The 14,148-nt window shown below is 40.4% G+C and overlaps 1 protein-coding gene across 3 annotated transcripts in view; it reads right to left on the reverse strand.

Moving 5' to 3' along the window:
* Positions 1–11,852, reverse strand: part of thoc2 (THO complex 2) — a 33,241-nt gene extending 21,389 nt beyond the window's left edge. For all 3 annotated transcript variants that reach the window (XR_013933554.1, XR_013933555.1, XM_080434679.1), the window contains exons 1-8: positions 11,745–11,852; positions 8,183–8,238; positions 7,775–7,866; positions 6,229–6,280; positions 5,313–5,383; positions 3,386–3,507; positions 2,694–2,827; positions 85–245 (exon numbers count right to left, since the gene is read on the reverse strand). Coding sequence is in view for 1 of the 3 variants with exons in the window: in XM_080434679.1 (XP_080290805.1) it covers positions 85–245; positions 2,694–2,827; positions 3,386–3,507; positions 5,313–5,383; positions 6,229–6,280; positions 7,775–7,866; positions 8,183–8,238; positions 11,745–11,809 (753 nt within the window). In the remaining 2 variants the exon portion in view is untranslated. The remainder of the gene's footprint in view (positions 1–84; positions 246–2,693; positions 2,828–3,385; positions 3,508–5,312; positions 5,384–6,228; positions 6,281–7,774; positions 7,867–8,182; positions 8,239–11,744) is intronic.
* Between the last annotated feature and the right edge of the window lie 2,296 nt (positions 11,853–14,148).

Raw genomic sequence — 14,148 nt, forward strand, 5'->3', positions numbered from 1 at the left:
AATGTATATATACGGTTTTGTTTTCATTCCGTTTTTTAAAACAGGTCATCCTTTGTGAGCTCAGCTCAGAACTGATGTTCTCACCTGGTAGAATTTGAACTTGAAGCCCAGGATGTGGCAAAGGGTGAGTGGCTCACACATGTAAGACTTGATAAGGGGCAAGAAGAACTCATCTTGGTCCGACCGATCCTCATAGACCTCCAGGATGATATCCAAAACACGATTAGGATCCAGGTTGAAACAACCTGCATGAAGGAGGGAAGGTACAAAGGGAAGACAGATATTTGGTTAAGATTTTATTGACAACAGGGAAGAAAGCCATCACTAGGAAATGGGGCCAGGTAGATACTCCAACACAAGGAAAATGGAAAGAACTAATGGAGGAAATATATATTATATTATGGAAAATTACACACCGCTTGAGACTTCAGGAAACACAAATGGAGGACAAATGGACAAAATGGATAACTCACAAGAACAGAGACTAGTGTTGTGGGGGGGACATCTGGAACAGAGGACAGTGACTATGATGATGTGACATTGTATTAATGCGATACCTATTTGAACAGTTATCTTTTCAATAGGTTTTGTTTTCCTTTTTGTGTTTTGTCTCATTAAGTTTGTTATTGTTGTCTTTCTTTTCTTTTCTTTCTATTGTTTGTATTGTGTTTGTATGCGTGTAAAAAAGGAATACAATTCTAAGTGACAAAAAGAAACAGCCTGCATGAAGGAGGCGGCTGTTTTTCAGTGTTTATGTTTTTATGACATCTTTAATTCAATTAATTGTAATTTACTTATTTGCTCAATTACATACATGCATTGTTTTCCATATAAAAATGTATCGGTTAAGTATTATAAGTATTATTATAGGCCACTGGGATGATAAATGATCATATCATTACTGTTCAATACAATTATGTTTTTTTGTAACAGCACTGTGAGTGGACAAATGTCAGCTTTGCTGGATCGTTAATTCTAAAATGCAAGACAGCTTGCTTGGTGGATATCTCCCCACCTCCCCCACACACTCAAATTGGCCATATTGCCTCATTCAATTCACCAGGTGCCCCTTGTTGTCTGACTCAAAGTCAAAATGCAAAAATGTGTGTTTATTACCAGTACCAGTACTTTTTCACCTAAATCTTCATACAGGTAGTCTGTGGGCAGCACCTTCCAAAAATAGGCGTCCTTGCACAGTTAATCAGAAATAAGATTGTATACCTACGGGTAACTTGGGCAACTGAACACATATGTATTGCTTAAGACAGTGGTTCTCAACCTGTGAGTCGCGACCCCCAACTAATTTGGAGGGGTCACCAGACACTTATGAATGTGCAAAAAATAATAATAATCTTTTTGTTTGGTTCAAATTTCAGTAGAAGCACAATCAAGAATATTTAATTAGTCGGCAAAATTTTTCGGAGGAGAGCGAGCGAGCAAGGATGTTTGTGTGTGTATGTGTGTTTGTGCACACACAGCTCTGTGTGTGTGTGCGTGGCTAGTGTGGCTGCACTGAGCCATTCAGGCTAGCTGGCTAGCAACTAGCTGGCTCTGTGCTCCATCGTGTGCTTCCACGACTTGGAACAGTGCTCTCAACAGCCTTGGGACGTGGATGGAATGGTGGGTAGATCTTCCTTTTACAATAAGATCCATCTAAAAGTACCACACAACTGACAACAAGTATCACGACTGTGACCGCAAGTGAGAAACTCACAGTGGGTGTAACGTTGCGGCACAGCTGTTTACAATGCAAATCCAACAGGAGTTTGGATTCACCCGTCATGTTATGAATTGATCAGCTCAAACGTGTAGCTGCTGTGCTGAGGTTCGGACACAAGACACACCAGTGAACATGAAGCTTTATTTCTACACCAAATGACACTAATAAATCAGTGTAATCCTTTCAACATAAAGAGGAGGAAAGTGGGTGGCAACTGGCAACTGGATCTGTGGGAAGGTGTGCATTTTCCTCTCGAACGCACGGTCTGAGTGTAATATTAATCGTCTTTATCAAAACATCCGTTTAAGAAGATGTACATTAAAGCCATAACCCTTAATAAAATAGTTTGTTTCGCTATTTTATTTAGCCTATTATTAATTATAGCAGTCTGTATGCGTGCACGTACGTGTTTGGTAAGTGTGTGGCTGTGCGCACACACACACACGCATTTGTTCAGAGTGTGTATATTGTTAGATCGGTGAGTCGTGAAGGATGGGGTAGTGTCTATTTTGGGCGTTGAGAACCACTGGCTTAAGAAATTGATTTTTAACCGTGGAAATCAGCGGAACGCCACTTCCAGAGATATTTGTTAGTGGAAGAATATAGGTTTGCTCTAGATTCCAAATATAAGACAAGTGTGAATCTGTTTCAAAAACTAACATTAGTGCCCCAACTGTGTTGTTGGAGAGAATGTCAATTAACGTCAATGCACAGTTTCAGGGCAAACGTAAATGCAAGGTAGTAATGAGCATCACAGCAACCCATTCTGAGGTGGGTTTTTTACCTGCTTGCAAGGTAGCCTACTGAATTTTAGTACGAACATAATTTGGTACCCTTAAAAGTACAGCGTGCCGTACTCAATCCTATGCATCACATAACTTCTGGTCTTCAAGTGTAAACAAGTCTTCCTTTAGTTTGGTACTTCAGACACTTGCACTCTGGAGTGACGTCATATAACTGGGTTGTTTCTTACCTATGAGGGATTTGATGCTCTCCAGGACAACATGGCTGGTGATGTTACCCGATAGGTCTTGACCCAGCTCAGTGATAAGCTTGGCATAGCCTTCATTCTCTTCCCTCAGCAAGTTAAACTTCTGTTGCTTGTAGCTTAAAGAAAATACAAATCATATAGATCAGCCTTATTTAATGTTTTGACATTTTGGGAAGGTATACAAAACGTGTATTATGTGATTAGTTAAACAGAAATTTCAATGATAACCTCAAATCTTGATTTAAGTTAAGGCCCTGACACACCAAGCTGACTGATCATATCATTCTGTGTCACCTCACATCCCCGGTAACGGAGACGTGAGGTGACACAAAACATTGACGAGGCGATGCAAAAATAGCAGCTGATGGCCCAACTTCTGCGCCTGCATTAGAGTAAATAACTATATACTGCCAGGAGGTGGCAGTGGTGTTTATCACTGCATACCTCTATTCCAAGTTCCAAGTTAAATATCATAATTCCATAAATTGGAATATACTATTGGTTCCATGCATTGTATGCTAAAAAAGGATAAGGTTTTGATATAAGCCCAGCATGGGTTTCTACCTAACCTGCAAATATTTATTGTCTTTTGTATTACTTTTTCTATTTCTCCTCTTCTACTGTACGAATACAAAAACATAATTATCTTTAACTAATCAATATATTTCACTTACAAGAGTTTGGTCTTGATTTTTACAATCTTCTGGTTGAACTGATGGGCTTGCTTTATAAGTCCAAGAGACTCCAATGTTTCTGGATCCAGCCTCTCTTTCAGAATAGACTCTGGCACAAAAAACTGAGTTTGGGAAAAGGGGTGTGGAGGGGTACAATACAGTGTATTTGGTTAAAGAGCTCTGCAGCTGACTCAATAACATATTACAGTAAAGAATGACCAAATAATTCAGATAATGGCTTATGAATCCACAGTATCACACCCACGATACACTTCACGAACAAAGTGTTGCTGTACAAACAGTAGTGGAGCTGACTTAACTTCAACTATATGTGAAAATGGGGTCTGTTTAGGTCTAAGAATAAAAATGCTTGTGCTTTTTAGGCTACGGGGTAAGTGCATTACCCCATAATTAATTATTTTGGTAAAAAGATTTTTGATCAATTTCCCCTTTTTGCTTTCATTTCAGTAAGCCGTTTCCTATGAATGATGATTCAACAAATATGATTGATATCTTGTCCTGGGTTCTGGACTACTGTTGGTGTACAAGCTGGCATCTCTGCCTCATAATTTTTCCCTGTATGATTGTTGAATGTCAGCTCAAAAAAGTTGAGTTTGGACAGAAACCCTTGGCAAGGGTTTACACTTTTAATTTGAGTGCCTTAAACAGAAACCTAATGTTATCGTTTATTTCAGATCTGTGAAAACCTTTCTGCTATTAAACAGTATTATAGCTATGCTGGAAACATGGATCTTCTCGGTGTGACAGCATGTTGCCTACATTTGGCTTGTTAGCCACTGGAATAAGACCCTAAAACCGTAAAGCTACACCAGCAACGCAAGATATATCACCATATCTAATTTGAATCCGCCATCTAATATGAATTTCACCTTTAATTGTCAGGGTATGCAACTGGGAGGGTGGTTAGCCAGTGAGATTGAGTAAACTCAAACTCCTGGATTCGGAGGTGGTGGAAAATGGGTTACGATTCTGGTTCAGGAGAAACAACCACCCATTTATGTATGGATTCAGTGTGACATAAAGCCTAATCGTGCCCAACCACAGCATGTTAAGAAATAAAAGGTTACGGTAAGCAGAACAGTTACATAAGAACATGCTATGGTGGTTAAAAATGATCTTGTATAAAACAATATACTTGGCAATTTAGTGTGAAGTATGCTATATGAAAAAAGGTTTGCCGGCGTAATTAACACTTGGCAGCTTGTCAGTACAGATGTGAAGGAGTTGTGTTGAATAAACCCATGGGAAATTGACCAATGACTCTTGTGGAAAAACAGTTAATCTGTATAATACAATGGCTTCTAGATTGTGGGCAGTAATGTTAATGGTTACTGGCCAGTGCAATGGATAGGTTCAGAAGTTTGGCCCTGGTAGTTGAACTTTTATGCAGCGTGCTACAGTATAGTGGAATCCCTGCTGGTCTAATAAAAATAACATATCAAGTAGAGGGGGAGTGTGGAAAAATGCAGAATAAATGTATTTTGTACAATAAATACTTGAGGGAAACATTCTTCTCTACACTCAAGTTACCTCTCCATTTCCAGCAAACTAGATTGACTACATATTTCCTTCTCTCCTGTGAAACCATATCTACTCCTCCCCTTATAACTACCGACCCCAGTGTTTGCTATGTATATACTGTAGACCTATGTATTACTGTCTACAACATATCCCCCCCCCCCCCCCCCGCATGTTGAGGTGGCTCACAAGTCTTGGTATCTCAACGCTGACAGGAGATTTCGTTCAGGTCTAGGACTACCTCTGAGAAAACACTGCGCTGCGCAGGTGCTGGCCAAATGTGCCAGTTTAAAACCTTGTATATAATATTTAGTGTTTTTTGTTGAACATATGTTTATATACACACACACACACACACACACGTTTTATGGTTATTTGTTTTTCTTACCAAACATGCTCCCACCAACTGTGTGTAATGATCACGTTTGTTTTTTTCTTCCAGTGCATTCGTTTCTATATCTGTGAAAAGAACATTACAAGACAAACTTGATCAAAATGGCATCACGTTTACTAGTTAAATGTATTAGTCGTAACAAACACTTTTATGAGTTACAATTATAGTTATAATTACCATATTTCTGTCATTTAATTATCATAAAGCGGTGGTTCTCAAGCTGTGGCAATCTATTCAGTCAGTATAGACAACAATTTTGTATTTTTTCTTTTAAAATTCCCAAAACATTTTTTAGATCGCTTTCTTCAGGCGAGTCTAGTTCGTTGTATACTTGTCTGCCATCATTACCAAATGGATCGCCGATTTCGGCTTGACCTACATAATCATTTTGAATCAATTAAATTAATTGATGATGTATGATTCCTGTGTGCATTCAGTACAGTGATTTTACCCAGTCATGGTTGTCTGTCTCTACACAGCAGCGCAGTAACTTGAAGTACACTGTAGCTTACAGTCTCTCAAGGCAAGCTGCTGTGCAAGGTTACAGGGGCCCAGCCCAGGGCCAGGCTTTTTTTTTTTAATTACCTTAATTTTTACATTTTAACGTTCATTTATTTTTATATTCTAATATACGTTCATATTTCAAATAGTTGTTGACCGCCCTTCTACACACCCTGTATTGATCATTACTCCTACCAATAGACATGGTGGTGATACAGTTGGAAAACTGAGAGGAGACGAAATCACTTGGCCGAAATTAGCCGATCTAGAGGCTTAGAACGCGTCGCACCTCAATGTGTTAAGATTGTAGATCGGCTATCCCTGTTCGTCCAGGGATTCTAGGGTTAAGCAACTAATTGATAACCAACACAGTTTCAAACCGTTGAACTAAATCCAAAATCATACCAACCTAGTATACTGAAAACATCTGCTAAAATGGATGGCATGTCATCTCTGAATTCCTGAAAAAGAAACAAAAAATACAAGTGAAATTTTCAGTTAAAAAACTGTAGAAAACAAAAAATGAAAATGAAAACATCATCATCATCATCCTCATCATAACAAATGCAAGAGATATCTCTCATTTGCAGATAGAAGAGAAGGGGCTCTGTGTAATATTTTATAATATTTTTTATGGTTCATTAACACCACTCTGTGCATGCCGTTCATGTTGACCCCCCCTCCTCAGGCGTGTTGACAAAATCCCTCCTGGCTCTCAACTCCTCCTCAGAATGTCAGGGTCCAAGGCTTTTTTCCTACATGCCCCGCACAGCAAATACTTCTCAAATCTACTTGTCACATCTAGATTTCTACTTGCCCTGCTTTAAGGGCCTATGACGTGGCCAGAAAATATCACATTTGATATACAGTTTACAGTTTGATACTATACGTCACATGGTCTCTCTGAAAACAGTATGAAAACAGGGCGGGTCATATCACAGATTGATTGGCATTTGCAGTAGCCAATGGAACAAAGTCATCAGTGACAGTATGAGCTCTGCTGAGTAACCTCAACATAATTGTGTTCATAACATTGTTCGTGTGAAGCAGTTTGTTTATGCTTATTTATTCAAAATAATCGCTTTGTCTTTTTGCGCTCTGGGTCTCCCGGCGGTGTGCCTGTGTTATGCACTGCAGTGACCCGGCGGAGCAGACACAGCAAACGGGCTGTAGGAAGAGCGCATTTCAACACAAAGATGCTGTATGTGTAATATGAATCAATCATGTTGAACAACTACGTGATCTGTTTATTGGCTGAAATGAATAGTTTGTTTAGAAACACGCTGCAGCAGTCCCACACTGCTTTGATTTATCTCCTCTTCTACTCTCGTCTGTCTATCCCCAGCCAGCGAGAGGCGGCTGTGTGCTCACTCTCTGGAAGTTGAACACAAATCTTCACTTCAATTTAAACGTAAATGATTCAGTTAGCACTTGAGGTCATCATCTTCCAGGCTTGTATGACTGAGTGCAGACTGTTCTCAGGGAATGGAAACAAGCAGGGACCAACTGTTCTCACCAAGCGGGCCACTTGTACCAAACGTTCTGTGGAAAAAAGGGTCCGACTATGATGTTGTGGTACCTACTACTCTGCCGAGCTATGTGCCCACTGTCTGGCCAGAGAGCTCGCATTCACCCTCGGAGACCCAGAGCGCGAAATGACAATAGCAATTTTGACCATTTCAATAAATAAGCGTAATAGACAAACTTCTTTCAACCATGTTGATGTATCTAACAGATTTGAAAGGGGACAGATTTACAAATAAAATACATTTTCATGTAAGCTATTTCCTGGTTTTGTGGTGCGAGTGAGGGGGGAGCGAAGGCAGGGAGAGAATTTATTTAGACCACAAATGCGCACCAGTTACGGCACCCCTGTGCATATCGCTCCATATACTTGAGTGACAACTTGAGGGACACTTTTTTACAAATGTAACAACAAAACAGAAAAATCATACCATCATGTCGCCAAGGACACTAGCAGCAAGATCCAACTTCAAGTTCCCCAGTACCGCTTGCCAGCAGAGTTCATACAAGGCTGATTGTATATCTAGGATTTGTGTAGAAAAAGACAAAAGGCGGCAATTTCTGCTTAAACTGAACAGGTGAATTCAAAGAAACATTCATTTCATTTGTTCCATGTCCACACTCAAAGTTATGGGTTTCAAAAGGATTACAGGATTACAAAAATCTCAATATATGAGCTAATAATGAAATAAAATGTAATCACAATTCCTTGTATAGAAGCTTGTTCATAATTATCACAAATTGTATTTCTTAACTAGATTATGTTAATCCAAACAAAACATTCTACATTATGTATAAGAAATTGTGGTGCGGAAATGGAGAAGATATTTTAGGCTTACCTTGAATTGTACTGCCATGATTTGTTTTCTCTGTGAGAACCTTGCACAGCTGGACACTATGGGCAAGATTGTGAACATTTTAACAATGTGAACATTTTAAAGCACAAAACATAGTCAGCAACTCAGCATTGTAGCTAACAGGATCATAAGGAATAACAGAAAGAATGTACAGCGTCATGTCGACAGTACCAAACTGCTAATAGTAGTTTGATGAGGTGTGTTAGAATCTCTAACCTGTCCAGAAAATGTAGCCAAAAAAAGCAAAGCAGAACACCTCAAGGTGACATTATCAATGACACTGTGGTGACGACCACACAGATGGAAGTACAACTAAATGCAGAGTGATTGACAAACAAAACAGTACCATGTGAAGAAAAACTGGGAGATGCTGAGAAGTTAATTTCATTGCATTACCTTAAGGTAACATTAACAAATCATTCTGCTAACATGGGCATTTAAATTGATGTTCATTCCTGCTTTGCAGAGTATGACAGTGAATTAATTCCCCATGTTTTTTACAAGACGAACGATACAATCTGCTGAACTTTTAAGTAATTAACGCATTTAGACCTGAGGCCAATTCTAAAAACGCCTTCTAAATCCTGGCATGGCAGCAGTAATGCGCAGAATTCACACCAGCAGCATTGTTTTGCAGACACATTCTTAGAATGCAGCGAGTTTCCATGCAAAGTCTATGAGAGGAGCAACCACCCACTGTGTCGGAGGTCGAGCCAGCAAAAACGGAAACATCAAAGTTGGAAAGACTTCAACTGCACAGAGCGACAAACCAATCAGAAGCACACTGTGCTCTTAAGTAGGCGTGGAGTAGTAGGCATATACTACTACACTCAACACCACAGAAAGAGACTACTGTACGGAAGTAGCAAATACTGATAACAATAGGTGTGGGTGTGAAATGTATCAACATGATCTACTACATCTACAAGGCTCTTGCCTAAAATGTATATACTGTATCAGGGGTCTTCAACAGGGGGTTCGGGACCCCCAGGGGGTCCTCAGAATTACTACAGCGGGGCCGCCAAATCTTTCTGTGACAGGATATTTCTTTACATTAATCACTTGAACCCAGCATCCCTACTCTAGAGGAACATTAGCTAAAAATAGCCGCTCTACAAGCTCACAACGCAGATCTGCTATTTTTGGCAAAGAGGTTTGGTGTAGAGGGAAAAAGAAGCGAACCAAGTACAGAGCCAAATGTCAAGTTTTTAGAGTTTAAGTGGTTAAATGTCTGAAATAAACAAAGAACATGAATTTACTCAAACGTGATGATGTGCTATGAAACAAGTCTATGAAGCCATCTATGAAATCTATGAAAAAGTTGAATCTGCAACACAATTTTTATACAATATGTAGTGGGGGTCCCTGCTTCATCTCCATCTCAGCCAAGGGGTCCGTGGCCTGAAAAACGTTGAAGACCCCTGCTGTATATCGTTTACAAACAGGCTGCCAGGTACGAGCATCGAGTGTCTCTTCTCCTCTCTGTGAGGTACTCAGCTGGGAGCACCTGCTGGCTTTGATCCGCTTGGACCACCGGACTGGAGCTCTCACTGGCCATGGAATAGGCACATACCTAACACCACTTAGGATAGACAGAAACGGACTGCTGTATGGAAGTAGCGAATATTAATAGCATTGTTTTAAACTAGCAGTTGTAGATAAACAACTTAACAACACACATAAACAATCTATCCCTAGTACTGTGGGTAGAGCAGGGACATCTCCGGGCCCCGGGGGGCTCAAGCCAGCTGCCCTGCCTTGGCAGGAGAGCTGATAGGCATGGAAGAGAAGTAGAAACAATTATTGCTCAGCTCTGGCAGCTTGTTTGTAAACAACCTATTCATTTTAGGCAATAAATAAGTCATGCAGTTGTTCAATTTTGATTAATTTCACATCTACAAATGTTAGCTTAAAACGTTGTTATCAATATCCACTACTTCCATAGTCCGTTCCTTCACCTCGGTAGCAGACACACACGTTAACACACGTGACAGGCTGCTCATAACCCCAGACACGCCTAATGTATTGCATTTTGTGAAAGTTCACAACATTCATTTGGATGGTGTGAATTCAGCCGCCGTTAATATTCAATGTCACACATAAGGGTGACTTGAAAAGCAAAGAGCATTACATGACATCTGCATGCACTTGATGCAAACTGAGCACAGGCATAGTCTTACAAGATGACAAAAACAGTCTTCACATCCTGCAGTTCCAACTTCCAAGCCCTAAATAAAAAACCTCAAACATAATTTATGCCATGGTGAGTTTCCATGGCAATTGCCCAGCAAGCCCATCTCACTCCTTGGTAAAGACATAACTAAAATAAATACATAGAAAATAGAGTACACAACTCTACACAATCCTGGTGTTTGCAATCACATCTGATAATAACACATCTTCTGTATTTGTAATGAAACGAAAACACTAGATTGAACTACAAGAGATTTATTAGATGCTGACCCTGCAGCCAAGATGTGTGATTTATCATACCCACTGCTTATGTGTCAGTGAACAGTACACTCTAGCAGATATTGCCTTTGATATGGGTCCCTTTCATGATGGTAACTGGACATTAATATAGGCCAACGTATGTATTCATCTGTTTTAACCTAGTTTGAGGCATATTGTTTTCAGGGGTAAGGAAACATTGAAACCTGTATGAAACTGCACGTCTCACTGAAGGCCATACTTAATCATGCACGGCCTGCTAAGAGAATAAAGCTGCTAACGTTATTAATGTCGTGTGCAATACTAGGAATACAATGCCGCCTATTATTCATTTAAAAATGTCACATCAAGACAAAAAACGCATTCATAATCCTTTATACTTTATAGAAATGGCCGTGCTGAGGTCAATGAGGTTGAGGCAGGTTGATCACCGACGCATCAACACGTTTTGAGTTAATGTCAGGACATTTCCCTCCCATTACCTAACGTTAGCGAGATGCTAACGCATTAATGCTCCCCTCTGGTAGGAAGAGAGGTAACGGGGCTAATAAACTGCTTGTTTACAGACTCCTACACACATTGCACTGGCTTTCAGCTAAGCTGAAGCCCGTTAGAGCTAAAACTACAGACAGTGGTGCTTGATAGTGTTTAGAGAATCTCACTGAAGAGACCGTGCTGGCTAGCTGAGCTTTGTTGGCTGCGTGTTTACAAATGCATTAGCTCTATAGCTAACGCCAATACACTTGCATGCCTTGTGTTGAAGCTAAAGCTGTTTGGACGCGGAGGCTTGAGTGTTAGCACACAACATTGTATTGTGCGAGTATCACATTTTGTATGTACCCACATTAGCATTTTTCAAGCCTAACGTCAGCTACAGATTCATTTGACGGTTATTTTCCTTGGAACAACTTCGCAGCACGGCTAACAACGTAGCAGGCCGGGCTGGCTTTAGCCTAGCGAGCTAACGGCGAGTTCGCCGTGTGTTGTTTGTAATGATGCCACGGGCACGAAGGCTATAATGGGCAATATTTTTTTACAAACTGGTTCGCCGCCGAATCAACCACACACTCCATTACAGTACAGTGCTACTCACAAGTCGTGTTTTCCTGATTTTTCCCAGTTTTTGATCCAATCACCAGGGAGGATAAGTGTCGCCATCTTCCCCACTCTCACACACACACAGCCCGGATGTGTCTAGTTCGTCATGGCACTCAAAGGGTCAAATCAGTGGAACTGTGTGTGTGGGACCTTCTGAAGAGGCTTTGTTACTTTGTTTCTAGTGATGTGATGCGCTGATGATGAAGGCTCCAGTACAGTTCACTGGGGATTGTCTTACTTTTTAATTAATACTTTATTCCACGGACACTGATATGAAAACATGGTTGGTTTATGTTCAATCGTCATGTTAGAATACTCTCTCTTTCTCTCTCACACAACACTATCTCTCTCTCTCACACACATAACACTATCTGTCTATACATATATGTTGGTGTATATGTGTGTGTGTGTGTGTGTATATATATATATATATATATATATATATATATATATATATATATATATATATATATATATATATATAGATCTATATCTATCTCTATATGTCTATATCTAGATATATATATATATTTATATATATCATTGTATCTAAATCATATATCATCATATACATCATTGTAATAATCCAACATTAATTACATTTAATTCATTATTTTATTTTGGCCACCCAGGTCAAATAACATATTTGGGTCAGGCTTTTTATAATGAATATGGGTATGGGCTTTCAGGTGACGCAGGGTCAAAGTTCCTGTACCACCACCGCTGGTGGTTCGAATCCTCCACGGTGCCTCCGGCTTGGCCGGGCGTCCATAGGAAAACAATTGGCCATGTTTGCACCAGGGAAGCCAGGCAAGAAGGGGCATTTCTGTCGCTACACCAGCATCTCCTATGGGCTGGGTGGATCTTGAACTGTAACTAACGCTGCATTCACAATGCTACAAAATGGCCAGGTGTGGCCAACTACATCGCTGCAGAGTCACCATTGAAGTGTTGCTTAAACCACACTGCATAGATGAATGCAAGAATTGTGGGGAAAGATTTGTCTTGTAGCCTGTTGCATTGTCGTCGCTAGTGTGAACGCAGCATGAGGAGTAGGGTGTGCCGCCACATGCGTTTTGATTGATTGATGTAGTTTATTTAGAAAGACATGAGAATAGTACATGACAGTACATAACAGTACATGGAAGTACAAATTCACAATACAAGGTCTACTAAACTGGAAACCCTCATTAAGCATTACGCTTGTTTAAGATGAGGACCCCATGCACACAAATCATGATGAAATATAAGAGGCAGGCAGATATACACACTACTATACAGAATGTCATACAATCAGCTTTCAGGTTACTGGTATGACGAGAGAAAAAAAAAAAAAAAATATATATATATATATATACAAAAGAGGAAAATGAAAGAGGGGGGGGGGGGGGGGGTAGGGAGGGGTAGGTTAAGACTTAGACAGGGGCCATTTTCGAATTGCAGCCTCCTGAAGGTGTATCTTTAGGGCAGTTTTGAAAGTGAGTAGGGTTTTACACTCCTTTACTCCTTTTGGTAGGGCATTCCACATTTTTGATGAATAGCATGAGAATGAGTTCATACCCTTAGTTGAGCCAAATCTGGGTTGAACATGATCAGTGGAGCTGCCTCTGGTGTTATGATCATGGACTTCATTAACATTTTTGAAGTATTTTGACAAATACAGGGGGATCCCAATGTTGTGGTGTATCTTGAAGACCAGGCCCATAGCAAGTTGCTGTACTCTGTCCTCAACCCTAAGCCATCCAATCCTAGCAAAATGAGCAGGGGTTAGATGGGTTCTGTGATTGAGGCCAAGAAGTAGCCTTACAAGTTTGTTTTGGGATGTTTGGAGCCTTGTTTTTAAGGCCTTGGAGGTGTTGTGATACCATGAAGTGCATGCATAATCATAATGACCTTGAATGAGGGCCCCTGCAAGAATCTTCAGAGTATTCTTACTGACTAGGCGATCAATCCTCCACAAATAGCGTGTTGTTCGGTTGACATTTTTGATCACTTTTTCGGCGTTTTTGTTACCGGAGAGGTTTGCCTCCAAGATGGAGCCCAGGTAGGTAATTTCATCCTTTCTTTTGATGACATTATCACCCACTTTGATCGTGAAACTCTCTGCCTTGCTAAGGTTAGGACTGGACCCAAAGAGGATGGATTCAGTTTTACCCAGGTGTAATGAAAGTTTGTTGTCAGAGAGCCAGATGCAGATCTTGTTGAGTTCGGAGCTGAGAGTTTTCTCAACCTGCAGCCTGTCCCTGTCCGAGACTAGCAGGGCCGAGTCATCTGCGAACAGGAACAGCTTGCAGTCGCAGGCCGATGACATGTCATTCACATATATCAGGAACAGTAAAGGTCCTAGTATACTTCCTTGTGGGACACCACAAGTCACAGGGAGGGGGGGGGACTGGGTG

This window comes from Gymnoscopelus braueri (assembly GCF_963280865.1).
Source record: "Gymnoscopelus braueri genome assembly, chromosome: 8".
Taxonomy (NCBI): Eukaryota; Metazoa; Chordata; class Actinopteri; order Myctophiformes; family Myctophidae; genus Gymnoscopelus; species Gymnoscopelus braueri.